This window comes from Serpula lacrymans (assembly GCF_000218685.1).
Source record: "Serpula lacrymans var. lacrymans S7.9 unplaced genomic scaffold SERLAscaffold_15, whole genome shotgun sequence".
Taxonomy (NCBI): domain Eukaryota; kingdom Fungi; phylum Basidiomycota; class Agaricomycetes; order Boletales; family Serpulaceae; genus Serpula; species Serpula lacrymans.
This window is the reverse complement of record NW_006763304.1, coordinates 744,796-771,666: the sequence shown is the minus strand read 5'-3', so window position 1 is coordinate 771,666 and position 26,871 is coordinate 744,796. Positions and strand designations below refer to the sequence as shown.

At 45.8% G+C, this 26,871-nt stretch overlaps 11 protein-coding genes across 11 annotated transcripts; 2 read left to right on the top strand and 9 right to left on the bottom strand.

Moving 5' to 3' along the window:
• Window positions 1–5,967: 5,967 nt before the first annotated feature.
• SERLADRAFT_453296 (uncharacterized protein) lies at window positions 5,968–7,747 on the bottom strand (the record flags this gene model as incomplete). Its single annotated transcript, XM_007323357.1, has 2 exons — window positions 5,968–6,313; window positions 6,381–7,747. The coding sequence occupies 2 exons, from the start codon at window positions 7,745–7,747 to the stop codon at window positions 6,226–6,228; spliced, it is 1,455 nt and encodes a 484-aa protein (XP_007323419.1).
• An 852-nt stretch (window positions 7,748–8,599) lies between these two features.
• SERLADRAFT_401406 (uncharacterized protein) lies at window positions 8,600–9,701 on the bottom strand (the record flags this gene model as incomplete). The annotated part of the gene is made up of 4 exons (XM_007323356.1): window positions 8,600–9,127; window positions 9,195–9,375; window positions 9,426–9,459; window positions 9,534–9,701. 4 exons carry the CDS (start codon window positions 9,557–9,559, stop codon window positions 8,922–8,924), a joined length of 447 nt encoding a protein of 148 aa, XP_007323418.1.
• Window positions 9,702–10,405: 704 nt separating this feature from the next.
• On the bottom strand, window positions 10,406–11,259 carry SERLADRAFT_478552 (uncharacterized protein; the record flags this gene model as incomplete). The annotated part of the gene is made up of 4 exons (XM_007323355.1): window positions 10,406–10,733; window positions 10,788–10,925; window positions 10,982–11,079; window positions 11,140–11,259. 4 exons carry the CDS (start codon window positions 11,150–11,152, stop codon window positions 10,602–10,604), a joined length of 381 nt encoding a protein of 126 aa, XP_007323417.1.
• An 80-nt stretch (window positions 11,260–11,339) lies between these two features.
• SERLADRAFT_478550 (uncharacterized protein) lies at window positions 11,340–13,165 on the top strand (the record flags this gene model as incomplete). The annotated part of the gene is made up of 7 exons (XM_007323354.1): window positions 11,340–11,631; window positions 11,688–12,213; window positions 12,285–12,464; window positions 12,523–12,606; window positions 12,668–12,783; window positions 12,842–12,945; window positions 13,004–13,165. The coding sequence occupies 6 exons, from the start codon at window positions 12,150–12,152 to the stop codon at window positions 13,014–13,016; spliced, it is 561 nt and encodes a 186-aa protein (XP_007323416.1).
• Window positions 13,166–13,350: 185 nt separating this feature from the next.
• Window positions 13,351–14,757, bottom strand: SERLADRAFT_478548 (uncharacterized protein; the record flags this gene model as incomplete). The annotated part of the gene is made up of 3 exons (XM_007323353.1): window positions 13,351–13,547; window positions 13,603–14,045; window positions 14,115–14,757. The coding sequence occupies 3 exons, from the start codon at window positions 14,644–14,646 to the stop codon at window positions 13,497–13,499; spliced, it is 1,026 nt and encodes a 341-aa protein (XP_007323415.1).
• Window positions 14,758–16,793: 2,036 nt separating this feature from the next.
• On the bottom strand, window positions 16,794–17,471 carry SERLADRAFT_478544 (uncharacterized protein; the record flags this gene model as incomplete). The annotated part of the gene is made up of 4 exons (XM_007323352.1): window positions 16,794–17,056; window positions 17,120–17,236; window positions 17,298–17,380; window positions 17,448–17,471. The coding sequence occupies 4 exons, from the start codon at window positions 17,448–17,450 to the stop codon at window positions 16,960–16,962; spliced, it is 300 nt and encodes a 99-aa protein (XP_007323414.1).
• Window positions 17,472–17,593: 122 nt separating this feature from the next.
• Window positions 17,594–18,684, top strand: SERLADRAFT_478542 (uncharacterized protein; the record flags this gene model as incomplete). The annotated part of the gene is made up of 5 exons (XM_007323351.1): window positions 17,594–17,629; window positions 17,683–17,755; window positions 17,813–17,945; window positions 18,010–18,049; window positions 18,099–18,684. The coding sequence occupies 5 exons, from the start codon at window positions 17,621–17,623 to the stop codon at window positions 18,513–18,515; spliced, it is 672 nt and encodes a 223-aa protein (XP_007323413.1).
• Window positions 18,685–18,730: 46 nt separating this feature from the next.
• On the bottom strand, window positions 18,731–19,712 carry SERLADRAFT_401389 (uncharacterized protein; the record flags this gene model as incomplete). Its single annotated transcript, XM_007323350.1, has 1 exon — window positions 18,731–19,712. One exon carries the CDS (start codon window positions 19,605–19,607, stop codon window positions 18,948–18,950), a length of 660 nt encoding a protein of 219 aa, XP_007323412.1.
• A 732-nt stretch (window positions 19,713–20,444) lies between these two features.
• On the bottom strand, window positions 20,445–20,997 carry SERLADRAFT_401388 (uncharacterized protein; the record flags this gene model as incomplete). The annotated part of the gene is made up of 3 exons (XM_007323349.1): window positions 20,445–20,494; window positions 20,556–20,827; window positions 20,884–20,997. Coding segments are annotated over 3 exons (394 nt in total), but the record flags the coding sequence as incomplete, so codon positions are not given.
• A 496-nt stretch (window positions 20,998–21,493) lies between these two features.
• SERLADRAFT_478537 (uncharacterized protein) lies at window positions 21,494–21,990 on the bottom strand (the record flags this gene model as incomplete). The annotated part of the gene is given in 2 exon segments (XM_007323348.1): window positions 21,494–21,539; window positions 21,556–21,990. 1 exon segment carries the CDS (start codon window positions 21,875–21,877, stop codon window positions 21,608–21,610), a length of 270 nt encoding a protein of 89 aa, XP_007323410.1.
• Window positions 21,991–26,232: 4,242 nt separating this feature from the next.
• On the bottom strand, window positions 26,233–26,571 carry SERLADRAFT_478535 (uncharacterized protein; the record flags this gene model as incomplete). The annotated part of the gene is made up of 2 exons (XM_007323347.1): window positions 26,233–26,300; window positions 26,332–26,571. 2 exons carry the CDS (start codon window positions 26,544–26,546, stop codon window positions 26,294–26,296), a joined length of 222 nt encoding a protein of 73 aa, XP_007323409.1.
• Window positions 26,572–26,871: the final 300 nt, after the last annotated feature.

Genomic DNA, 26,871 nt, shown 5'->3' with positions numbered 1-26,871 from the left:
AGTAACTTCACGTCAAGTTCAGCCAGACTACATTACAGTGTTGACAGAAAGGCCTGACGTTATCTACTAGGGCATTCAAACTTGAAGACTTTAACGATAAAATCTACCGTCATGGACGTTGTTCATAAATTGGCAGTGCAAGTACATATTCTAACTCTGATCATTCCTTCAAGGAGTACATACGATGTGAACAGGTGTGGGCCACCCTCAACAGCGTTTCGGCCACATTTTAGACATTGCGTGTACTACCTGCACCAGTACTCGTACAAAAACAAGAAACTATTTGTTAGAGTAAAAAATGCACAAGAACTAAGGAAAGACTTGGTTGCACCTGGAAACATTTACCAGGCAACCTTGTCAATCAGCAGTAGTCTCCTGGAGGACCCAGAAGGTGTTGTTGTGATAGGGGAGGCTATCCACAGTGATAAACTTTGCACACTTGTTCTCACTGAATAGTAGGCTGTGCAGAAGTTGATGGACATGACTGTGAGCGTCCACCCGATAAATTATCAGGCTACCTTACTTGAGCACCAGCCTAAGAGTCGGACAGTTCCCATTGACTATGATCACTAGCATTATGAATGCTGTTATAGATGTGAGATTTTACAGTCATTGCTGAATGAACATCACGAAACCAAAAAAATTCTGCCAAGGTAATGTAATGCCTCAGCAGGAGCCAGCAGCACCAGCAGATGCTGGCAGGATGACGACACCTATGCCAGACCTTGTATGAAACCTTTTATTGGGAATTCCCACCCATCTGCTGATGATGTGCCATCACAAAAATAATAATAAATCTGCTAAGCCTATGCAAAGTCTTAGCAGGAGCCAGCAGGCCCAGCAGGTTCTGTAATTGTGACGACATCTATACCAGGGGATGTACAAAAAAAACCTGTTCACTCTCCTCAACTAGCATATTGTATTCTGTGCGATGTCACATTTATTTTCTGTCACCCTTTTATTGAGGTGTACTTTTGGAATACATCATATGATTTTATTTGCCATTGTTGTTGCCTTAATTGCTTCTATTTGCAAACTTATAAGATTATTATATTTCAAATTCACAGGAGGGATTCAAACTAAAGCCACTCAAAGACTTAACAAGTCGAATGCAATACACAACTTAACCACTTAGTAACAATACCAAATCAGACTCATAGTATAAAGTATAATATATACCCTTGTTTTAAGATTTCCTAGTTTCTGTAAAGTCATCGCTAAGCATCCTAGAGTCTCGGAGCTGCCAGGAGGGTTTTCTACCTGACCCTCTCTGTTAAATAACCCAAAATTTTCAACTTGAATTCTACTATCAGAATTTACAGATGGCAGCCTGGCAGCTATCAACAACCTCTTGACACCTATGACAATACTGCTCTACCTTGTTTAGGTTACCATCCAAGCCATGTTGTTTGATACTCTCATACCAGACAACCCGACCACTGTTATATATACATACCATTACGTACAAATACATATAATGTGTCGCAGAAAATACACGCTGTCATGCACCAAAGTTGATTGGTAGCATGGACAGGTGTCAATAATGAAGTGAATATTCAAAAGACTCGCCTTTGCGCCACACAGGCACAGTGCCACGTGGAATGGTAATTAATATTGCCTTTTTCGAACTTGTGGCTGATCAGCACCACCTCTATTAGGCAATCCAGTCACGCTCACCTTTGCTTTTCCATCCGGTACTTTCCGTGTTTCGGCATTTCGGCAAATTTTCGCGTCGCCACTGGCTACACATTGCATTGCGCCCTCGCTTTTGTTGTTTCCCTTACTCCCCTTCCTTTGCCTAGCCCCACCATGGGCCCCTTCCTCTCCTTTTTATTCTCACCTGACGGTCGTTTCTGGATCCCCATTCTAATCCACTTTTCTGTCACCTCCACCCTCCTCCTCCTCATCTTATTTGCACCCCCACCATTTCTGATGTCACCACTTCCTATCCGCTTCCGTCGCCGATCCGTTGACTACCACGTGCCACTGCTGATATCAGCAAAGCCCCGGCGGCCGGTTCAAATAGGGCAACAGGTCCATCTTTATGACGTCGATCTGCCATCATATACTATCAAAACATCGGTCGCTTGTCTTGCCTGGTTGGAGCGTGGGTGGGTAATTTTTGAGCTGGAGAAGGTTCATCCCCTTGCGTCGCCCATGTTCATCGCTGTCCCATTCACTTGGGTACACTTATCTTTTGTCCATCGTCTTCGCTACAGCTACACCTACCACACGCTGCCTGGGACTCACTTGTTCCAAATTGGAACTACTCCTCTCCCTCCCTCGTTTGATCAGGTGGTCCAACACAACCAGTCCATTGGTAAGGCCATGGAACTGTCAGATTTGGACTAGGTGGTGGACCGGTGGCTCCAGTTTCTTTTTCTTCAGCAGAACATTCATTTACAGTGCAATTATTTTTGATTTTTGAATCATTTTTATGGACACATATTTTTTTAGAATGCCTGACTGACAATAAAGGAACTGTGTTGATACTGATAGTGTTTTGCCTTGCCCTTTTTTTACTGCATCTTCCCATGACATCATGATTTTCCTGCTCTCTTTTTGCTATTGGACTTTACTTTATGGCTGTACAAACCTGTGACATTACTCACAGCATTCATTGTTCTATCTCTTTCTTTTCCTTTTTTTGACAATCTTATCCTGTACTACCTACGCAGGATTCATCAGCATACATTCCTTCCTTCATGTTCTTTCTCATTCTTTTTGCACAGCTATACTGTGCATAGCCTACTTTTCTTTTACTATATAAACCCCTGTATTTTACCTTGTAAAAAAAACAAGAAATCTAATCCAGACTTCTTCTCTACACTCAAGTTCACTACTCTGCTACTTGTGATCCAGTGTGGTCACAACACTTCCCACTTCTACCATTATTAACTGCTGTCATCGTCACTCGTCACTTTTGAAAGTGATTGTCTTCCCTTTCGATTAGAGTCCTTCTGAGCACTACAGTTTGTGCGTCAGGAGCCTGCTATCACTGGGAACCTCGTCACCTCGTCATCCTCGTTGTTCTCAAACCTACCTTGTGCTACGATTAGCAAGGTAGTGCTCGTCTATACTCGCCACAAAGCACCTATCTTCCTATAAATTCAACTATCCCTCCTCCTCAAAACCCACACTCATACACCTCTGGGTTTTACTTTGAAGGATCTTTATACGTACCACCCCACAAAAAACCAGACCACTCCACTGTTCTAGGAGGCAAAGCCCATAAACAAGTTCCGTGGAATCTGGGAGGATTGTGTGTTAGTTTGTTTTGTGTGTGGTTTTCTAACAACAGTACTCATCATCGACAACGCCTGGGCCATATCATGCAATCTGCTGCTGAACCTGCTATATTCTGCTAATCTATGCCAAGCTCATCCAATGAGGGTATCTGTATGCTGATATTTGCCAAACACCATCAGGCAATAGCAGGAATCAACCATTTTCCTGATGAAACTGGCATACACAAAAGCCTTCCTAGCCTCTTCATAGGTCACCAACCACTCCACCCCCTCCTTCACAGCAAATTCTGTGTGTCCTTGTGCACTACCTTTATTAGATACTCTGTGGATCAAATGCCTCTTCTGAACTCAAACAGTCACTGCAAGAGAAATGAGATTGGTCAATCAAAAGGCAAAACTACAGCATAATAGCCAAAGACACAACATATACTTTGGGGGGGTCACATCTAAACAACCAGGACCATGTTGGAACCAGTTCTTTCAAGGCTCACACCATTGATGTCACCATGCAGGTAGTTGTGAACAATGCACACGGATGTGAGGCAACGATAAACTATAACAAAAAAGAAACCTGTCTCCTTCTGCTCTTGCAGGGAGTAAGAGGTTCGATGAGCTTGAGGTCGACAGACGCTAGTAAATATAGTGAGTAGAGGATCTTTTTGGGAGGTAAGCTCAAGGGTTTTCGTTGAGGAGTAGAGCGGGTAAATTCAGTTATAGAAAACTAAGGAGCTATACATGAATAGGTAAGACTTTATATAGTGAACTGTTCGTTCTTCAGACCGAAAGGAGAACAAACGAAAAGTGGTCTGAGGAACCAATCGGCCAATAAGAAAAAGAGAGAACAACTATTGTACGACTTTTAACTTGATTAATCAGCGGGTGAGAGTTTTGTACTAATGATAGAGGTTTGTTACGCGTGTTCAGGAACCGTATCCTCATGATGAGGTACGATCCTGGACAAGGCGTTTATTAGTATATCCAGGCTTTACTGGGGCTTGGAGCTGGTTGGCGAGATGCCTACTACCAGTCCCTACTCAGTGTGCTGGCTGGCTGGGAGTGATACCCAGTCTCTGATCTGTGATATAAAGTGGTAGTGATGGTTAAGAAAGCCTGTGAGGGCTATGAGAAGTAAAATGGCAAATGATACCTCTAGCCCTAGAGCCAGAGGTGTAATGGGAAAAGCGTTCGAGAACCAAGACATAGAGAAAATAAGAAAATGATAAAATGGTCCTGACAACGGATGGGGCGAGTTTAGACTTTTCACAGTAAGGGTGCAGTTTTTGGGGTAGGTTACTTGGGTTTTAAGGTTGAAAAAGCCTCTGATGACGGTGGATGGACGAGAGATACCAATTTTAGGAATTGATGCCAGTGTCGGCCAGAGGGAAAAAAAGACTAGATGCAAATGCTCTGACAATGAAGACAACTCCATGTTGGATATAGTGATAAGCCAATTATCTGCCGGGATGTGAAAGGCGGTCATCACCCAGGCTACGATGACTCAGTGCGTAAGTGGTTTTTGGGTTCGTCAGCTAATTGAGAAATGTCGACAAAGGCCTGTAGCAGGGCAGGGACAACAAAAGGTTCTTTACACTCCTTTTCAACATCTCTGACCAGTTGTTCAGCACCTTCACGTCTTCGTTGTTCACTTTTCAAAGTTCTTTCTGCAACACTGAGTTGAACTTGATGTTCTATCAATAGTTCAAATTTGGTGATGAGTTACTGTGATTATTTCAGATGGAAAGACTATGCACCACACGTTCAAAAGCTGGTGTCAAATTTTCAATAACTCAATATCTATGGAGTAAGAGGAAAACATATATGCACTTCTGAACGATATTAATGATCCCGACAAAGCCCCAACACTGCCCCCAGTTATGGCAGCATCGAAAACCTTTTGTCAATCGGGATGTGAGGGTGTGGCTGATGGGGATGCAATTTTCACCTGATTTATCCTGCTCTTCATAATATTCAAATTAGCTATGAGTTGTGGCCTGGAGTTGATATCATCCATGAGAGTTACGGTAGACAAGGAAAATAATAGTTCACCTTTCCACCACAGCAATCAAAAGTCTAGAAGCGTTGTGAATTTTGTATTATGTGAATTAGTGACTCATATGCAACTCACATTATATGGTTTTCTCTGGCGTGAAATAGGAGATTCTGCAACAACTTGAAATATGGTTTATGCATCAGCTGCAGTAGATAATCACACTTACCAGTTAGAACAGAGGAACAAGCCACAATATGGGACACTTACCTTCAATGATGAATGTATTCCTGTCCATGATAACAAAACAGTACCAGTTGATAGTAGGTAAAAGTTGCCTGTCTTTGGGAAGGGAGCACCCAAATCATAAAGAGTATCTTTGACAATGCCTAAAAACTGAGTTTCCTGTATTAGTCCTAGAGTGAGCTGGGATGCTTTTGCCCCTTTATACCAAAGTATCACATCAAGAGTTGTGACAGACATGGTGGATAGATCTGGCATCAAATACTACTAAAGGTGGTGAAGAGCATAAAAGTATAAAAGATATGAATAACCAAGTTGCTATGGATCAGCACTGAATGCACTTCGTTAAAAATTACTGGTTGAACCTCAAGCTCATCAGTCCTCAGCCACAGAGGCTTGGACCGCCCGGCCCACGGCTCCGAGATATTTTAAGCAACGAGCATCTCTTTACCACTGGCAGCCACGTGAAATGCAGAAAGGTAAGATAGGACTCATGCAAACGCAACCACTATGTGGCGCTGTGACATTTGCGTGATGGTCAGGTGATCCGGGAGGATAAGTATGCGCTAAGTACATTAAGCATGGGAGTAGGTACAATCTACGAAGAAAAATATCATTAGGGTACGATGAACTGTAAAAAAAAATGCTATATGACTGTTTAAAAAGACTGAATGGATTAGTCAAGAAGTCACTTCAGAGGCCTGCTGCAAGTTCTCCCATGATACCCATGGGTAAAGTCCAGTGTCCTCAATATCTCCTGTTGGCCCACATTGCCTGCTTGCCGTCAAGACCTTTCCTGTAAGCATCCATAAAGCGCAGTGATCGAGTAGCAAACCTGCGTGAATGTAGATTAGAAAAGCTGTAATTTACTGTTCTTGTGACACCGCAAATTTATGACTTACTGGCGCATTGTGCACAGTGGGACAGCGTCGAGCGCAGCAATGACATTGTGCTCTAAATCGGCCTCGTAATTTGATGGCGGGAATTGACAGTAGGTGCGTTTTGCGTGACCCCAGCATTGCTCGATAAAATTAAGCTTGCAGTGGAACTTGGGGAGAAATATGACCTGGAATCCTCGTGCCCTGCAAGTTACCTCGAGAAGGGACTCAACCTCTGCAAAATCAGGCTCATTATAGAGCATACGGCGCAAGCAGCAATGCGGGGTGTCTTTGGGGCACTTGAAGCCTGGACATTTGGCACAAATCCCATCAATGTCCTTGTACCCGCGCTCCTCAAGAAGGTCTACCATCCCTCGAAAGGCACCTTCCTGTGGATCTCCTGGCGGGAAGTACAGTGACTGTGGTGAGCCGTCTGCAAGCCGAGCATCTGCCATTCGTACTATCTCCTTCATGACCTTACCGTTTGTTCTGTAGACCGGTTGCCCGCTTTCGTCAACAACATTCCTCTGAACACCAAAAAATGGTCTTCCACGTTTTGTCGGGTATTTTGACATCTTGCGGGCAGAAAGGGCGTCGTCTGCTCGTTTGAGGTGAGTGGGTGCATTGTCGAAGACAAGGACATGGGTTTCGGTGGAATACCAATTTTCAAGAAGATCCATTGCTTGACATGCGTGGCTGAGAATGTCTTCATTCGAAAAATATCCCTGGTGATTCTTGCTGGCTTTGAATAATATGCGTGTGCATTGTTTGCTGTCAGGGGATGTCATCCAGCTGTAATCCACAGAAATGAAGTCGGCAACCATGATTGATACACCTTCTCCTTTCTGGCACGGAACTGCCTTCTCGGTAAGGTGAACCCAATAAACCTTACGGCGGTCATTTGCGTAGAATGTCGACTCATTGTGCCACCATACTACGACCCTCTTGGCTGCCGGATCCCGCCAATCCCTTGCCTCCTCAATATCATCCTTCCAAGACCTCATGTTCCATTCCAGTTCGGCAATTGTGGGCAAGAAGCAGGTCTGCCGGTACGTCACGACATCTTCACGTCCATGCCCATCAGTGTATTGACCCAATGGGGCTTTTGTCCAGCGGAAATCCATCATATGCATCCACCTGCGGGTGGTTGCCAGTGAGATTGATTTCTTGAGTCCATACTGTGATTTGATGTCCTCTCTGTCCAGAAAGCGGACAATATCCTGTGCACTGACATATTTGCCGATTGTTTGAAGATTTGCGTGAAGTTCCTTTGCGAGCTCGCCTGTATCAAGCAAGGACACATTCCACGACCCATACAGATTCATTGGGAGGTCCTCCCGATCTGTAATAAACAACCTCGCCCATTTGTGAACACGTTTGGCAGTGTGCATGCGTGTTTGTAATGAGTGTGCCGTTTTCTCGAATGCTGCAGTCCAGGTTGTGGACTGTGACTTGTCCGTGTAAATCCACAGGCACATTTTGACCATCTGAAGCCGCTTTTGGAGGAGCTCATCTCCTTCAAAAGGATTGTGACCAATCCCGGATTTCCGCTTTGGGTGCAAGATCTCAGTGACATCTGCCAGTGCAGCCTTTGCATCAGAAGTCGTGGGTGGTGGTGTGAATGATTGTTTAATTTGGTGTGTTTGTCATGGATGCCATCATTCCCATCATTCTCATCATCTGATTCTCCCCAGGAGTCTGCATTTGTTCCCTTCTCTCCTTTGAACAAAGCATCCTCATCGTCCACTTCCTCCACTATAGGGGCCCATGGTTGATGCTGCTTCGGAGGAGATGGACTGGCAGGAGGGAGGGATGGTGCATCCTCATCTTCAACCTCTTGTACTGTGGGTGACCAGGTTTGTTGGGTCGTCTGTACCACAGGCACAGCATTGGTGTTTCCACGCAGGTTTAAAGGTGCTATAGCCCCAGAAGATGACCAGGTCGGTGAAGTAATTTCTGCAAAAGTCTTTGTTACCCGAGCCAAGATTTTCTTCAGTGACCAGCAGGGAATCTGTTTACTGTTTTCAACTGCAGTCTTTTCTCGTGTGTTTCATCATTGCTTACATTTTCTTTTCCTCCCCTTTCATCACCAGAATTGTCGACTTTGAGCTTCTTGTTGGCATGGCCCTTGAGATTGGAAATGCGTGAAACTGTTGAACGCCTTTTCGTCATCCCAGTGGGCTGGAGGTAATTATTTCACTCTTTAGTTTATCCCTTAGAATGCTTGTCATTCATCATGACTCATCACAAATAAATCATTGCTGGGGGTGTAGTAGACTAGGTAGCACAGATACAAGAAATTGAGAACCTGAGGAATTTCGGGAATGATGATCCTTATAATCCTCAGGTTTTAGATTTCACGATTTTTTGTTGTTCTAATTTCTACACTATTTTCAGGCAGTTTACCCCCGCCAAACAAATGTAAGTGTGACAAGATAGCTCACGTGATAGCAGTCGTATTTGCATGAGTCCTATCTTACAAATATCTGCTGGGTAGTCAAAGCTGAAATATGGTGTTTAGTAAATTTTTGTTACTGTCGAAAAGTTAAGAATATTTCCCATGCGCTACGATGAACGTACTAGTGTATGGTTTTCGGCTCCATCACTGGCAGCTAATTGGGAAATGTCGACAAAGGCCTGAAGCAGGGCGGGAACCACGAAAGGTTCTCTACACTCCTTTTCAATGTCTCTGATTAGTTGCTCGGCACTTTCACGTCTGCGTCTTTCATCTTTCAAAGCCTCTTCTACAATCATATTTTGAGCTTGATGTTCTACTCGTTATTTGATTTGATCAATAAAAAGCTACTATGAGCATTCATAGACAGAGCAATTGCTTACCACATGTTTGTTGTGAAAGCGGACTACAAGCAATAGCCTGAGAATCTGCAGTTACTTGAGGATCGCCTTCTCCGAATTTCTTAAGTTCAGCCAATATAGCGCTTTCTCTCGTGGATGCATCTTTAATATATGCACGTGTTCTTGCTAAATTTGCGCGCAATTGATCAACCTTTGAAGCAGTCTGATCGTGTATATCAATGGGTTGAGAGGAAGGAATGTTCGTCTGCATACCCACAGAAGAGCCTGGAGTAGCAGGGAGAGAATTCTGATATATTATGTAAAGGAGGGGTGCAGCCCAAATATCAGCATCAGCGACCTAGATTGTCAAAGATTATGCACCTTGTTGGTACTCCCTTCAGGACCATGGGAATCAACTGAAGACAGATGACTCGGATGCATCGCAAATATGCTAGGTATTCGGGGAAACGAAGGCCGAGGAAGGATATCCGCATGTGGAAGGTGGTCAATGTGCGATATCTTGGGAACCGTAGTGGGAGATGGGAAGATTGTCGATGAAAGTCCTCTTTGTTGCGTTTTCTGTCTATCTAAAGCCATATGGAGTGCCGCACTTATTTCTGGGCTGGCAATAACGTCAAAATACATGATGATGATAAAGGATCGTTTTTACCCCTTTATGATAGTCATCTCTGCGCTAAATTTTAAATTTTAGATTATCAGAGTCAAATGATGGGCGTGTTCAACTCACATTGAGAGGCGTTCTTTGAGCCGAGATAGTTCAGGGCCATCCTCCAAAAGCTTGGTATAACGGATAATTATTGGCTAAAGAAAGATACACTGATCAGAAATATTGAATAGTATGGTCGGCCAAATTATACTCGCATTGATCGAATGAAAGGTTCCCTGCCAGGAGAGCGATACTAAACCAAACGATAAGAGATGTATATTGTCTGTTTTGGGGCATGGGGCTCGCAATCCGCTAATTGTGGCCTTTACGAGGGCCAACAGTTTACTCTCGGATAATTGGCCTGGCACGAATTGAAAAGCCTTTTCTCCTTTGTATCGAATTATGACTTGCAGGTTCAAGTCCGACATTGTAGCGGTGGACCGTAGGGCATCAGATGGTGCAGTGCGAATTCCACGACTGCTCTCCTTCCGACAAAAACCATTTGTGACTAAGAGGGCATCCGGCATCCGGCCCGCCTCTCTGAAGGATCCCAAGATGTTACGGCACTCTTAGATGGTAGTACAGCTAAACTGAAATCTAGTAAAGTACAGCAATCTAGCACAGCGACTTATCATAGCTGAAATGATAGCAAACAATTGTTGAATATACTTTCACAGCAGAATGCATCGATACAGACACATAAATGAAATACACAACAGGGCAAAACTACTCATCTATACATCCTGCTAAACGTACAGCTTACTACAGCACATACAGTTAACTTAATATCCAACGGAGATGAGATAGTCCGCAAGACCCTCTACAACCGTTGTGCATTCTCCAGCTTGAATTGGTGTGATGTACTCCGTTACTAAAACTGCTTGCTTGGTTTTCACCAATACACACCCATCGGCCTACAAAGAGTGCAGTTAACAAAAGTTGATATCTTTGACTTGGGTAGATCCTACCTGTTTTTTGCCATAAATACTCCGATCATTGGCTTGCAGCGTAAAGAATTTCTGTCCTATGATACGGACGCCACTTGCTTGTGCTGCAACAGGATTCTTGAACGACTCTACTATGGCTTTCTGCTCAGCGGGAGCGATCTGGAGAAGATACCAGATCAGATGGATGGGCTAGGATAATGGGGGATGGGGCACACCGTATATCCGGAAGAAGATGCCCATACACCTCCTGCAAGACCCAGGATAGCAGCTTTGGAGACTTTACCACTTCCAATCAGGTTGTTGTCAACATAAGCTGCGCCGCTGGATATCAGGAGATAGATCTAACGAAGCTTGCTGATCTGAAGCAGCCCACCTTGCCAGGACATATTTCAGTGAGTAAACGAAGGATATAGGCTGTTAAAGGGATTTATCGAACGGAACACGATTGCAAATAATGATAGTAGAGCAAGAGTGCACTGCCAGAAGAAACAGCACGGAGATCGCCTTGTGATATGAAGTATGTAAGCGGCGCTCGTGACGGCAAATGCCAGGTTCTGCGTCCGAAATAAACTTGATTATGAAAAGTCAATTTCTCTACTAGCACTCAACTAGCACTCATACATTTCACGCACCTGAAACTTTCATTTTTTTTCAGTTGCATTAACACAGGCAAGGGATCAATGCTGACATAAAAATCACCATCATCATAAGTTCAACCGTTCAGGTTCATTGTTCATTTGGTCTTTCCCAGCGCCGCTGTCGACTGTCAATCCGCACGGAGGATGATTTGAAGCGAGTGCATGCTGCACAGCACGTGTCAGGCTTGCTGTCTGCTGTGTCTCTCATGTTCCTAAACCACTAAACAGTACGTACCTTGAGCTAGAATGCTCGAAATGATTGACCAGGCGATCCTACTCCCAGTAAATACAACCCTTGTACTTCCTCGAGTGTTCAAGCTCCAAGCCAGCCGACCGGCGCTCGAGACTGGACAGTCCAACGTCCAGCTTTCAACTACCGATACGTATATTCTACTCTACCTTGCGGATATTTTGTATTTCTCCCACAGTAGAGGAGATAACAGGCAACCTCTCTGATTTTAACATTCCCTCAACATATCAAGGCACGAAAGGGCTGATCAGACGAAAGAATCATGATGCCTCTGTAGTACCTCGGCCTGCCAAGATTAACTTTCACGGCGACCGTGACGTGCCTTCGCGCACGGCCGCTTGATTTTTGTACCTACCGCTGTTGTTGTTGATGATGAACAGTCAATCAAAACATATCCAGACCCATTTGGATCATTACCTGAACCTCAGTTGAACCGTTTATAAGAAGGCTCTATACGTTCAACATGGCATCAGGTCTCTCCCACTCGTAAACGACATGCGTCTCGTTTCTATCATTCTTCCCGCTGTTGCCCTTTGCTTTGGCGCTACCACAGTATTAGGTGAGGCAGCCTTCGCGACGTTCTTCAGCACATGCACAACGCATAATGTCACACTGAACCCTGTCCTGCAGCTGCGACATCCATCAAAGAAGCATGTGGGGCTGGCAAAGTTCTGAGCACCACCGTCATTCCGTACGGAGACCAACAGCTGACGATAACTGAGACTCACTGTCCAGGATTCGAGGCACTTGGATACAACTCGTCTCGCTCAGGCAACGAAAAACGGGATGTTCAACAGTGCAATGAAAATTGTCTGTTTGATATTATTTTTGCTTCTTGATACAATTCATGTTCACCTCGGGTGTTCAGGCAGCAATTCGTGCACGATTACTGCCACTAAAGCGAGTTTCCCTGCTTGTCAGGCGTTGACAAATAGCCTCGCATCCCTGGCATGTATGTGTTTTATTTGGCTGTACTAGAATTGTCGTTGTTTCTGATGCCATTTTCTGAGAAGTTCAAAGCTTTGTCATGACCGGTGGTACTACACAAACATTCACCTTGGGTGGGGCTTGCGTGTATACTTATGCCAATTACGACGGTTACACATATGATGTCTGTTACAGCGATTTTGTACGTATTTTCTTATTTTTTATCTTTTGCTTACAGAGGGTCTTACATTGAAGTCTAGGCAAATGTCGGCGAGACGACCGCAAACTATTGTATACAAGGTATTGGTACCGGAGCAGGAATATGCAATGCTCCCATGGTTCAGTATGAATATTGGGCTGTGGAGTAAGTACCAGCTTTTAGATTGCAATTTTTCATGTCACTGACAGACGCATTTTTATAGAGTGTCTGCTTAGCAAATCAGTTGGATGAAGTTGAAAGTGTCTGCTGTTGAAATATCCTGTATATTTTCTGCTTCTTGTACTTCCTAGCCCCTGAATTTCGGCAGGAAACTGTATGTAAGTCTGTTCGATAGGGACGCGGTCGCGGTTGTGCTTTTGCGTGGTAACCTTTTTGCCGACTTAGCTTTTCGTTCTGAGTGCTTGATCGTTCAAAGATTCTACCTTTCGTGCAGTCAAACGACAATGTGCTATATCGCAACACAACAATAGATCGTACAACTGAGAAACAGTTTTCAAGTCCGTCTGGAGAGAACTGGAGAGAGAGAGAGAGAGAGAGAGAGAGAGAGAGAGAGAGAGAGAGAGAGAGAGAGGCAAAGAAACATGACCATATCATACGGGTCATACTGGTAAGCATAAGACATAACTAGCTCAAATGAAATAAAAAAGATCTGACGAAATAGTTAGCTGCATGGTTTGCATAAAATCGAACACCCTCTAAGCAAGAGAAGGCGAAGGTGACAGCGAGAGGTTGGGTCCAAGTCCCAACTGTGTCGAAAGGACATGAACAACAGCCATGGATATATATTGTTGAAAACCATACCTTGAACCACGCGTGGAAAAAGGATACCTTGCGCATCATGGCCATGACCTGACATGCCCGGCATACGCTCATTCGCAGCGTCACAATCTTGCGCTCCTTTCTCGTTAGGAAGCAATCCAGAGACAACATCCTCTTGCACCCTACACATTTCTCCAATACTCCATGCGGCTCCGTCAAAATATCGAGCGGGAGGATCGCGCACGAGCGAAAGACGTTCTTATCGTCGGTTCTTCCTTGATGCCATTGCGAGATCGCGTAGCGCATGCTATGGTCCTGTAAAACGAATACAGTATCACGGGTAATCCATCCTTTCTGCGAGAAATTCACGTATAGCATTGCTATCATACGGATATCGTTGGCTGCATATCGTAGTAACTTTGCAGAAAGTGGACGATCGAGCCATAAACCTGAGCCGTTAGCCTTATGCATGGCTACAACCTCGGCTGTCAAAAGAAAATATCATTGTGAGTTCGGTGGTTTTTACTGCTAAATGCAAACCATATCTAACTTACGATCTTTCCCCGTGAAAGGTAACTTGTTCTCCTGGAAGCATCCCTGCATACCAAGGACGACATGAATGTTTTGACACAGTTCTCTGTTTGATTTGACGACTTTCCACGGCAGGCAACGTCCAGCAATACGAGCCACGCGTTTGTTCTCATCTTCATGGCGCACCGTCTTACGGGACACAACTTCAACTAACTGCAGGTCAAGTATCTTCCCTAAGGTTATACCGTACTTGTCCCATATCTCCAGAAAATCCTGACGGCCGTCCCACATGACCTTGGTCACATATGGACTGCTTAAGAGCCATAGCAATGACTGCACGGCAGGATCATCTTGATTTAGGGCGAGGGCGTCGAAAATAAAGATATGCTGCGCTCTTGCGGTCCCGATGCACAGCAGCGAGAGAACACCACCGATGCGCCCTATGTTCTTCCCCTCACAATCCAAGATCAAATAGGGCGAATGAGATAGTACACTGACGGCGTTCGTGACACTCTTGCTGGTGCTGCACAATGTATACGCTGGACCGTCGTCCATTGTGCATAGTCCAAAAGATTGAAGAGAGATTGAAGTAGTTAAAGGGCGGAAGTAAAAATGGCCTCGTTGTAGGGAAGCATGGATACTGGCAATGTGAAAGTCGTGAGGCGCAGCTTGTAGTACTGTACTCGGAAACTACCTCCTTTCTGGTAATCTTAGGACACCCAAATGGGTATTCGCCATCTTATCTGCGATTTCAATTTAGAAAAACACGTTTCAACCGCAAGCATACGATACGCTGTTCGAGCCACCTCGGGAGCTTGCATTTGTATTTAGCGTTATCCGCGGTCGTAAGACTCTACGTAGAAGAAGAAGAAGGTTCAATGGTTAAAGTTGCTACTACACAAATGTTGTACTACACACGCATTTCCTATCTGGGATACATATCGTCTTCAGGAACTAGATAACCACCCCTAAGCAACTTGGAACATATTCGCTCCTTCCAAACTAAAAAGTCCATTGACATAGGAGAGTAATCCATGGTCGTATGGTTATCTTACGGAAGTTTATACACACCTATGTCGCATTTATTAAAAGGACGCTAGCAATTGATATAATTATATACTACAGCAACAAAAGTAGGATTCATCCACAGAAAAATAATATGCCCCTGTCATGCTGATGTATAACACAACTTGTATAAAATCTAGGTCCATATATATATCATGCATCGTCCGCCGAATATTGGATTGATTTGAAGGCCCAGTGATTGGTTTGCAGCTTCTCGTAGACAAACGTCCAAGGTTATATTTCAGATCCTTGTAAAGTGGGACAAGTAGGATCAAAGACGTACGAGAATGTTGTGGTCGATGTAAATTGGAATAGCGAAAAGCATCTCGGCATGTAAACCGATAGCTCTCGTCGAACTGCCCATCGCGCTTCTTGTTATTGGCACCACCAACTCTGAACGGATTGTATCCTAACATCTCAAAGCCAGGATAACCATACCAGGTTGCGTCTCCATCACAGGCTTTCCCAGATAATATCTCTTTTGAGATCACCCCTAGGGAAAATCAAGGTCAGTACCGAACAGAAGACTCATAATCGAAGTTCGTGCCTAGATACTGACTTTGGTACCCAGCTATTACAGTGCTTTCGGTGGCTCTAGTAGGAAGAGCCGCGAAAGCGAGGATAATGCAACCAACAATGCAGAGCTGCATCTACAAAAGCTTGGGGTGAGAGAAAAAATTTGTAAAAGGCGGGCAAGCTAACAAAGAACAGTCCCGTCTTATGTAGCGGGTCTATGGCGTTTATCAATCCATCCCAAAGTGGGCTCTGGCTTGTAAACACATTCAATACTGACAAACGTCTCCAAGCAAGCGAGATGCCGAGTATACTTCACTGACCGGAGATGACATACGTCAACGTCAACGTCGAAGGAAGACTTGATGCTAAGTATGAACATTGTGCCGTACATACCGTGCTTCGGCGTTCCATTGCAATCAAAGCGGACACCTTTAAAGAATATCAATGAACAACCGTAGGAATGGAAGATGACAGTGGGCAACTATATATACTTACCATAAGCCAAGGTACCAAACGACCAGTGACGGCGAGTGGTCGGTAACTGACCGTCTGTAAACACTTGATCTGGAGCGTTCTAGTCAAAGGCACAGATTCTAAAAAAACGTCGTTCGAAGCAATAAGCAGGGTCAGAGAGGGTATGAGAACAGGCATGGCTAGAGCCCATTTTAATTCAAAGCGCGGAATTTTATTGCCATTGAAATCTTTGAAAGGAGTTACTGAGGTTGGAAGTTCGTTAGCTTCGTTTTGGGGCTTGAGAGGATTCCACGGACAGTAAAATCATGCTACCGCTAAAGTATTCCGTCACCGTCAGAAAGGAGAGATCTGCTCTTTGTTACGCTATAGCCACAAACACAGACAAAAAGATCAGCCATAACCAATCCGACTTTTGAATTTGGAAGTATGTAAACGTGACTGCAGGGTACAACACACATGTGAAGATGCACATTGATGATCTCATAAGAATGTTGAAGAGCTAGAAGAGTCACATCTTGACTGCGGCGTTGACTCAGGAAGGCAGGAATTCAGATCTCAAATATAAAGGGCTAAAAATCAAACAGACCATTGCTGCTTCATGAGGCTTAAAGCATGCAAAAGAACCAATGCAATGGGTAGATTGGCCGCGGGAACAGCGACGAGCGAAACAGCTGCTGTCAGGTGAACAGTACTTTTAGTACAGCGCGAATCCTTCGAGGCCTTAACCTGGTATGAGAAGCCTCCGAACCCCGAAAATTCACTAATATTCCCAGCACAAAGTGCCAAAGTAGAATGAATGCATTAATCGAGCCACTACTTGCTGAACGACCGAATTATTTTGGCAGAGATGTGGAGGAAGAAGATAGACGCAATGAACGACAGAGATAAAACCAGAACGATGAATGGGTCACTACGACAGAAATTTATTGAGTATATTTTGCTCTTGTAAAAGATGCAAAAATGAGAAACATACACTCGTAAACCGGGGGAATCATCCGTGTACAGCTTTAGCATGGTCCCCGAAGACCCTCCAGCGCCAGCTGCACGAGTCGAATTTGGTCTTGATGCTTGAGAGCCAGCAGCACGTCGGCTTGGTTGATACAAGATAATCAATATGTTACTGATTGAACAAGTGAGTCATTTTTGCATACCGAATCTGAGCTCCTGGGGGTTTGGCTACAGCGGAAGGGCGTCCAGTAGTTGCGCCATTACGGCCAGATGCGTCCGAGTCAGACTATTAAGTATTAATATTTAGAAATCAACGATATTTGGATAAGAAACGGTTGAGAAAAAGGACATACCATAGTTTTGTTATGGTCACAGTTGAAGAGGCTGGAAACGCGTTTGCTGGCAAAACGTAGTCGTGGAACTGCGAGGCCGTGGGAACACTATTGGTCTCGTGACCCAGATTCCTTTCCTGGTTACCACGTTCACCGCACGCACTGTCAGTCTAAGAATCAAAGAAACGAATATCATGTCGCTGGTATGTGATAGGTCCAGCCGCTCTATTGCTCAACTTAAGTACCACGTTCTCAGATACATGCATTAGTTGCCCGGGAATCTACAATTCTCGCTGAACACCAGGCAGGACAACGAGATTTCTCGCACGGTGCGTAGTTAGTGTTTCCCAGACATACATGTGGTTGTAACATGGAATATGGCACAGCGACCCAGACTATATTATCAAAGATTCCTCAGGGAGACAGTAAATTAACTTATGTTTGGGAACAATATCTCTTCCACTATATCGCAGACGATGGTTTCGTCTATCTCGTAATGGCCGACGAGTCGGCAGGACGGTCAGTTGCTGCATATTATTTTGTTAACCCCTTAGTTGCTGACTGCTTGTGCCAAATGACACAGGAGGGTACCATTCGCATTTTTGACTGACTTACAACGAAAGGTAAATCTCTTACTAGCCCTGTTTTTGTTCGATCCTCACAGTGTTATAGTTCACAGATCTCCCGTCTTCTTCGTCTGCCGCTCTTTCTTCGACTCCTGCCCATGGATACCAAGGCACTTTCTCGCCCACCATCGCTTCTCTCATGCATACCTACAACACTGCGCCTCCAGCCGACGAACTCGCTCGTGCACAAACCGAGCTCAATCAAGTGAAAGATATCATGGTCAAGAATGTGGAACAAATTCTCAGCAGAGGAGAACGTATAGAACTGCTCGTTGACAAGACGGATACAATGGCTACCCAGGCTACCGCATTTAGAAGGGGTGCGAGAACTGTCAGAAGGGATATGTGGTGGAAGAATAGCAGAACCATAGCACTGAGCGTTTTGGTCGCTCTGATTGTGCTCTGGATCATCATGGCCCAATTTTGTGGGGTGACTTTGAGCCAGTGTGGGGCTCAATCCTGACCTGATGTCTGTGAGTTCGTTGTCGAAATTGTCGAAGTTACCTTCTATGGTATTGTACAGCCCACTTGCTATATTCTCTACTACTTCTATGATGCTATCTTATTCCGTCTTTTCTCTATGTTACGCTTGCTGTACACGTATATCGTAAACAATCTCATCCTTTTATCCTGCTATAAATAGCCTATTAGCACTGCTAACATTATGGTGAAAAGAGAGTGGTGCCTTGCAAAGAACACAATACATATCTGAGGCGTAACACAGCACTATAAGTACACACGCTGTACAAACTACTCGCTCGAATCACAGTGCATGATAAACAAAATACTAGACAAGTGGACGATAGGCTCCAGGTGAACCCAACACAGTGAATCCAACATCGCGTAGCGACAGCCCAAATCAAGTGTTCGAAGCTGATATATGAATAAATTGAAGTCAGACGCCATGCGCTTTTGCCACATTACCCTTCCCGCTTCCATGCCGCTGGCGATATTCTCCGGTACTACTATAAACCATGGTGGTATCCTTGAGCGAGCTGGGGTTGGAGGGCGCCTGGCGCAATCTTTCCCGCTCCCTTTCGCGTTCTCTCTCTCGCTTTTCGTTTTCCAGCTGCCAAGCAGCCTTGCTGGCATGCGAGACACTAGGAGGTCTATGTGTTGAGGCGTCCATATGTACACTAAGAGAAGAGGAAGAATGCTGCGCGGCGAGTGGGAGTTTAGGAGGAGTGTGAGAACGTGAATTAGAGGATGATGGGCGGGAGATGAGGTGAGTTGGTAGAGGCTCTATGAACTGATCTGAGCGCGAGGACATATTTGAGTGCAACGAGGAAGACGTCGCTGGACTGTCAAGTATATCATATAACTTGGCCTTCCAGCGTTCATTATTGCTTTGATCATCGTTACCGTGACCGAGGATCTGGCGGGTAGCGATTTGGTCCTTCGATTTGGATTCGTAGACGGAAGACGACTTGTGCCTGATTTGAACCGGTCGAGAGGAGGGAGACACAGAGCGGCTAGATGACTTGGAAGCTTTCTCGGGGGACACTGATCGGGAAAGCCCAGGCTCCCGTGCCGCGACGTCAGAATCCCTTGCCATCCTGATTGACAATCCGCTAGGCTGTCTGGATGAATGAGAGTCAAATGGAGATGGGATGGGAATAGGTACGGTGGATCGAGGTTGAGGTAACGGGTATGGCATCGGTTTCTCTTTCGCGGGATAGTTATAATCTAGGTCGTCAGCCTCTATCTTGGCTAATTTCATCTTGGCCTTGAGGATTTCGTCATCATCGTCTTCAGCAAGAGCGCAAAAACCCTGGATGGCAGAAGGAAGAGGAGAAAGAATATCTGGTACCGGAGACAGATGAAACATAGCCTCCTTCGAAGAAAGTCTTTCTTTATCGTCAATTAGAGAATCAAATGAATCAGACTTTGCCATCGCAAGGTCGTCGTTGCTGGAAGCTTTGTGTGGTTTGTCAGTGATATAAAACTGGCGTACTTCGATTGGCCTTGGTTGTTCTGAAATGGGGCCATGACCGTAGCGTACGCGCCTCAGTTCCTCGCGAAGATGATTGCATTCGAGAACAGCGTTATCGTACTAAAGTGCTTTCGTTGAGAAACACACACGCAAAATAAAAGATTATACGTACTCGACTGATAAAAGAACAACAAAGAAATTAGACATTTATCTGCAGGGATGAAAGCAGACTGTTTACCTTTTCCACTGAGCATCCAGCTGCTCGTAGTGTTCTCTCAAGCTCTTCTCGACAGCTAGTGCAGTTTCTTTTTCGTCTTGGCACTGTCGCAAAAGATCCTGATGTTTACGATCAGCATCTTCTAACTCTTTAGTCAACTGATCTCGAGCAGTTTGCCAGGCTTCACACGAAGCCTGAGCTTCGCGCACTTTGTCGCTTTCAGCAGACAACTTCTTCTGTGTCTCAGTCAGATGATACAACAGCAAGAAGCTAACCCTTAGGCTGTCATACTGTGAAACACAAAGAGATCAGTGACCCGAACATTGTGAAACAAAGAAAGCAAGGGCTGACCTGATCAGGGGGTTGATTCTTGTACCAGGATCTGCAGTCGTCGAGTAATCTGCGCAACTCGGAGACCTTTGCACCCTCTTTGACGATCCTGGCAATGTCGTTCTGCAGTCTTTGAGCTTCGTCATCAGAGGTAGAGCGTTCAATCACGTCTGTCACAGATGAGGGTGTTACTCGCGGTGTCTGACCCCTATCAATGTGAAGCTTCCTGACATCCTGGAGCTCGAATCGGGTACGACAAAGGGGACACGTCAGACGAGTTAACGACTCGAGGCATCTGAGGAGAAAAAGATGAGCTTTGTGTGACCAAGAGATGGGAAATGAGCTGCGTACCCCTGGCAAAAGGAATGTCCGCAGACTATGGCATGGGGAGTGTTCTGACCATTTGAGTAGCCTTCTAGACAAACGTCGCAGGTAGAGTTTGGATGAATGACGAGCATATCACGAGCAAGGAGACGAGGGCAGTGAGGGACGTATTAATGACCCCCGGAGCGGTGAGATGGCTCAGAAAAAGGATTGAGGAGGTATAAGCCTGAAACGGCTGTTACGCCTAGTGGATGGGGCGTGGTGGCCTGAGTAGCACAAAGGACGGACATGATAGAGCCCTTGTTTGACGAGGTTATAAGGGCACGAGGCAGCTAAGCGAGGAGAGATCGAAGCCACTGGTATCACCAAGAGATTCGTACTACAGATCAGAGATGCGAGAACGGCTCTTCCGTGACGCTAGCGAGTTATCACAACCTATATTAGACGTTATATAACACATTCTTATTCGAGAAATAACCTGAAATAACCCACAAATGTCGGTCTGGAAGGGACATAGCACTACAAATCAGGCTAACTGCGATAAACAGGGGTTTGCTCTTCCACCGGCGATCGGCCCGGCCTCGCCTCGTGGTGAACATGCTTTGCTATAAGCTCAAACCCACGTACTTTGTCCACTGCCCCCACGTTCTCTGAAACTTATACCTTACCCGTTTACTCTTAAACAGCCTCAAACGGCGGCTGTTGCATAATAAACACCATGGATTAGAACACCTTCAACCACAACGTAATCTCAAAAATGCTCTCTTTTCTGGTCGCCGCTCCAGCCTGAGAACTTCATCAGCCGCAACACGTTTTTGCAGCCAACTCTGCTCGAGATCGCAATGCAGCTTTCTCCACGCTCATCACCGCTGTGCTTTGTTCTGTGCCACGCTATCACCAGAATCATCTGGAAATGCCATCTCGAGCTTCGACGATACCGCACCAATCTCACAACGTTGTTTGGGTGCTTAAATGTGACACTCGGACCTTCAGCATGGTTGATCGGCCCATTATACAACATTATGGACTCGGTTATGGTCCCGAAATGTTGCAAATGAGTGTCGGTGGCGAGCGCTAGTGGCCCCTCTCAAGTTCTGACGTCTTCGAGCGCGTCTCTTTTCTGCCGGAGCGAAAATACTGCAGTCTCGTACAAATTTCGGCTTTGCCTCGAGGATTATACTTTTTTCGGTTCTTTGCACCTTGATTTTCATCACGTCTCATGTCACAAAGAGTGCAGCTCACTTATATCTGGACATGGGCTTCTGTCTTTGTTCTGTCGCCCAGTCTATTATGATCCTTCAAGCGCTAAACAAGCTATCCGCTGGCAGCGGCTCAACGTTTTATCAACCTTAGCTGTATTCTAAGTTCATGCTGTCTTTCTTGTCTTGTTCCTTGTTTCCTGTCTTGCTGCTCTGATCTGGGGTTTCATCTCGTATCTACCGTGGTGCTCGCTCTCTGCTCTATGATCGTCGATCGTCGATGAGGCTTTCGTCACTGATTTTCAAAACATGCCGTGACTTGCATCCGACGTTAGTTTCTGCTCCAACTGAAGAGCCCAAGGAGGTAGACTCACCTTTGACGAAGTCTCAAGTTCAATCGGCACTTGGTCACTCCTTATTTCTAGTAGCAAAATTACTCAGCTCCAAGAGGCGTTTCTGGTGCGTACTTTATATCCCTCGATATCACATGGACGTTGACCGTCTGTTGACCTTGGTTTTCCCGTATTTAGCTGTCTTTCATTAGCTGCCCCCTCTATTCTTTTCATCTGTCATTCACTATAGCTATCGGCATCACGGGTGTAATATGTAGCACAGAGAACCTCTCTATACAGGGCCTCTCCCCCACACCAGACTTCCGGGGGCAAAGGAACCAAGCTCAGCCGTCAGTATTTCTGACGTGGAACGGGAAGTTCCAATGCGCTAATTTTTGCTCTGAAGCATATCTGAAGGTATATCTGGCTGATCGTTGGCAGCCATCCCTTTGGATCCGCCATCGATAGGCACACCTTTGTCGCCAAAACTCCAATCCCGGTGCCGATTATGTTTCCCGGATACCGGTACACTTGTATGAAGAACTTGCAATTGGAAGCGGGGACCGTCCGAGAGTTGAGAGCACGAATGTCTCTTCCAGGATTAGTGCGTCTCCAGCGGTATCTGCACCATATCTGCTCGGGCGTTGTACCATCGCGATATCGGTGGAGCTAATTCCCCACTTTACCAGAGTGATATACGCCACACGTACACTAATCAATGTAATTTAATTTCGCATCCTTTCAGAAACTGAGAACGCATTGAGCGAGGTCATATGGCTGTCGAAGAATGTTATCAACAGGGGGCCTTTTCTCATGGTTACTAAATATGTATGATTTACTTCTCGCTCCGCATTCATAATTGTTGACACACGGTGAGGGGACACCTCGTGTCCGTCAGAAGCTTTCGAAGATACATTCGGATTTCTCTTTTGGTTTGAGTTAAAGTTTGGCGGATGTCAGGAAAATTCCAATCAACTTGTATCGCGAAGACTACTATCCTTACGTTGCTTGCGTTATGGTACTGCAGCAGACTCGTTGAGGTTACTACAACTAATAAATACTTACGAAATTATAGAATACATCGTTAGATTGTTTACAACAACAAATAATCCCGAACACACTACGACAATAATACAGGTATAGCAAAGTCATAACAAAGCAGAAACGTGATCATAGCAAGATACTCGAGCGTCTAGATGATATCATGAGATGGAAGAAGAAAAAAAATATGTCGGTAAATCTATTTCAAGGGCGACTTGCCCACATATGCAGCACGTTTGGTCCACCAACGATGGGAGTGGGCGCAACGATATCCGGTCTATACACGTTATCTGGAAATGAATTCAGACGAGGAGCAGCAGTTGTCCCATGCAGCGACAATGAGGCATCGAAGGATAAAGCTAGTGCGTTTACATTCTGATACATCGTGTCCACATCTTGCTCCCTTGGGCGCGACGATTCTGACTCTACGTTGACCGCTTGCGTCAAAGAGGTGTGCCGTCGATGTTGTCGAGCTCGAGACTCCCGTTCTGCGCGACGCTGATTACGATCCGAGTCGGAGGAGTCATGCCTATCGTCGACTACAGGGAGTCTATTAGTATATGAGATGGAACGTCGCCGGGTCTGCATGCTGTTGTCGCGAGTGTAATCGCCTTCACTCTCCAGTATCAGGCCAAGAACAGAACCATCACCTGCCCCATTCGCATACGGAACCATTGCACCCTGCATCATTGGCGTCCCAGCTTCATCGTCGGCTTGGTGTACTTCGTTGGTTTCGCCCTCTTGTTGGCTGGCATCACGTCCTATCAGCGATATATCACTGGCAACACTTCCCTGTCCTCTCACACCTCCGTTCTGGAGACCGATTAGTTCGAGATCACTCAAACTGCCTCTCGACACAGTATTAACAGTGCCCCAGGACGTCACACTTCCGGGTGAACTCAAATCACCTCCTGTAGTTCGTTCCCCGAGTCCCGAACTCCCCGATGCGCCAGTAGCTCCCACATCGCCCCCTGTATTGTGGGTGTTGGGTCTAGTCCGAGACCCTCGAATTGACGCCCCTAAACCATTGACTCCCAAGAACTGACTTACGTTTTGGGCAGGCGCTCCGCGTGCCGCCCGTTGGGATGGATCTTCGAGCAACGATACGGAGCCTAGGTCAGGGGCAGCTCTCTGCGATTGGGTGGCAATCAATCTTCCAGGGAGAACATTCGGTCTACCCATGGGCGTTGGAGTATCCTGATCGTCTATCCTGGATGTGACTGTGCTTACGGCCAGGGGCTGTGGGACACCTGATAGACCTAAACCTCCCATATGCTCTCTGGGCTCTTGCATTGGAGGTTCCGACATGTACCCGTCGTGATACGCTGGACGATACGCGCTAGAACCACGAGCAATAGAAAAACCCGAATCATATCCCCAACCATAGCCATCCAAGTAAGCTGATGCAGATGCCATGCGCGTTTCGACATCATTCACAGGCTGCTCTTCGCTTATACTCTCTACTGGACGATCATCGACAATTCGGTGGGAATGTCCAACTCTGTCTCGTCTCCTTCTACAATCTCTATCTTCCACGTCTGTATATCTGTCGTAATTGGTATCGCTTCTGGCCCACTCTGGTGGGGATGATGAAAGTGTCGAAAGTGTCGGAATGATCCTTTGAGTAGGATGGGCCCCAGGAATAATGTGTCCTCTATCACGAGAAAATTCATTTGCCCGGATGAATCTTTCGGCACCGGGGTCCGCAGCAGGCTGTTGCCTTGAAGAATTAGATCGGCGTCGTGTCGAATGCGCACTGACAGAATCTGCGACATCCCTGTTCGATTGCCCCACTCTTCTGTTTCTCTCCTCCGCTCTCGAATGTTCTGACTGAGAAGGGCGAGAGACCTGTCCAGATGACACATGAGATGGACCTGCTTCGCCAGATAGTATGATGTTTCCTGTTGTATTTGCACGTGCTCCTCTCGGTGGTTTTGTAGTATTGTACGATTGTGGATTAGAACCCAGGAGAGGGTCTCCGTCCCCGATACCACCTGGTCTAGCAAAAAGAGGGAGGCGTTCGAAGGGTAATGGTTCGGGAGGTGGTGGTAAAGGGTTGGAGACATTACGGGCACGAGGGGGTTCGCTACGTAGGGCATCTAGTTCCGATTTCAGCCGGGAAAGCTAATATAAAGAGGGGTAGAAGTGAGTGCTAAGTCAGCCAACTCAGATAAACGTGAGTATGTGCACCTCTCTAAAATAAGTATAATAAGCTAAATTGACATTTATATGCGAGGGACGTGAACTCACGCTGCATGTTCATCATCTATTTCTTGGATTCTAGCAAGCAGGTTTTCTTCTACTGCCCGAGCAGTTTTAAGGTCTTGATCAGCACTGCGCTTGGTGGATCGTAATTGGTGGCGAAGATGACGGTGCTCAAGCTTTTCGCGGGCGTACTTGTCCTGAAGAGCCTTGTAGCGCTGTAAAGCATCCACAGAACAGTTCAATGCTCTGACCTATGTGATAGAAATTTAATTCAGCACTACAAGGCCTCAGAGCGTAATGAAATTAAAGTATAAAAATAAACCCCATGCGACGATGCTTTAGTGCAGCCTCACACATGCTGGTCCCGGAAATCGGGAATAGCTGGATCACAGGACGCTGCGCCGAAATGGGGGAAGGAATGCGAAGGACACGACCCTTTACCACATTAAAAAAACCTCTTCCACTCCTCTTCATTCCAGCAGCCATGAATAAACTATGATACTCACCGAATAGACATCACTCGGTTCTGTCGCAAGCCAGCGATCTACCTCCGTGACGACCTCAACTAAATCAGACTCGGCAACGTTCTCTCCGGAAACCAATGCAACACGTTGCAGCAGGGCATTAGCTTGAGACTCGGCTTCATCGTTGGTGACATCGTCAGACTCTGGTGGGCCCGCCACATGTAGTTTTTTTACGCGATCTGGTTGGAAGGCCTTCCGGCAAAGGGGACAGGCACTTGGACTGAGAGCAAGGAGGCATCTGATCGTCGAGGTAAGACCGCAACACTACGAGAAAGAGCAAGGAGGCCAGCAAAGCAGGACGCACGTGAGACAGAAGATGTGACCACAAGCAATGGCGTGAGGAACATTAGCGGGTGTAGACGAGATATTGTATGGATCCAGACAGACATCACAGAGACTAGAGGGATGAATTACGAGCATAACAGAGAGAAAAAACAAACAGGAGGAACGTTGAGAAGCCTAAAACCACTGCATAACCTAAATCTGCTGCAGTCCTCGGTTGGGCAGACGCAGGGTTTTTTGCAAACCATACTATTGGTCAGCGTCCATATATGGTAGGTGTTGTGGTTCAGCAGCCTTTACTTTTGGGCTTAAAAGCCACATTACAAAGCTACATCCAACCCTGGCGGCGGACAGTAGCACCCCAATCCAGATACTAGCACTTAACGAAAAACAGTAAACGTCTCGCGCTATAGATATATTGTTTTGAACACT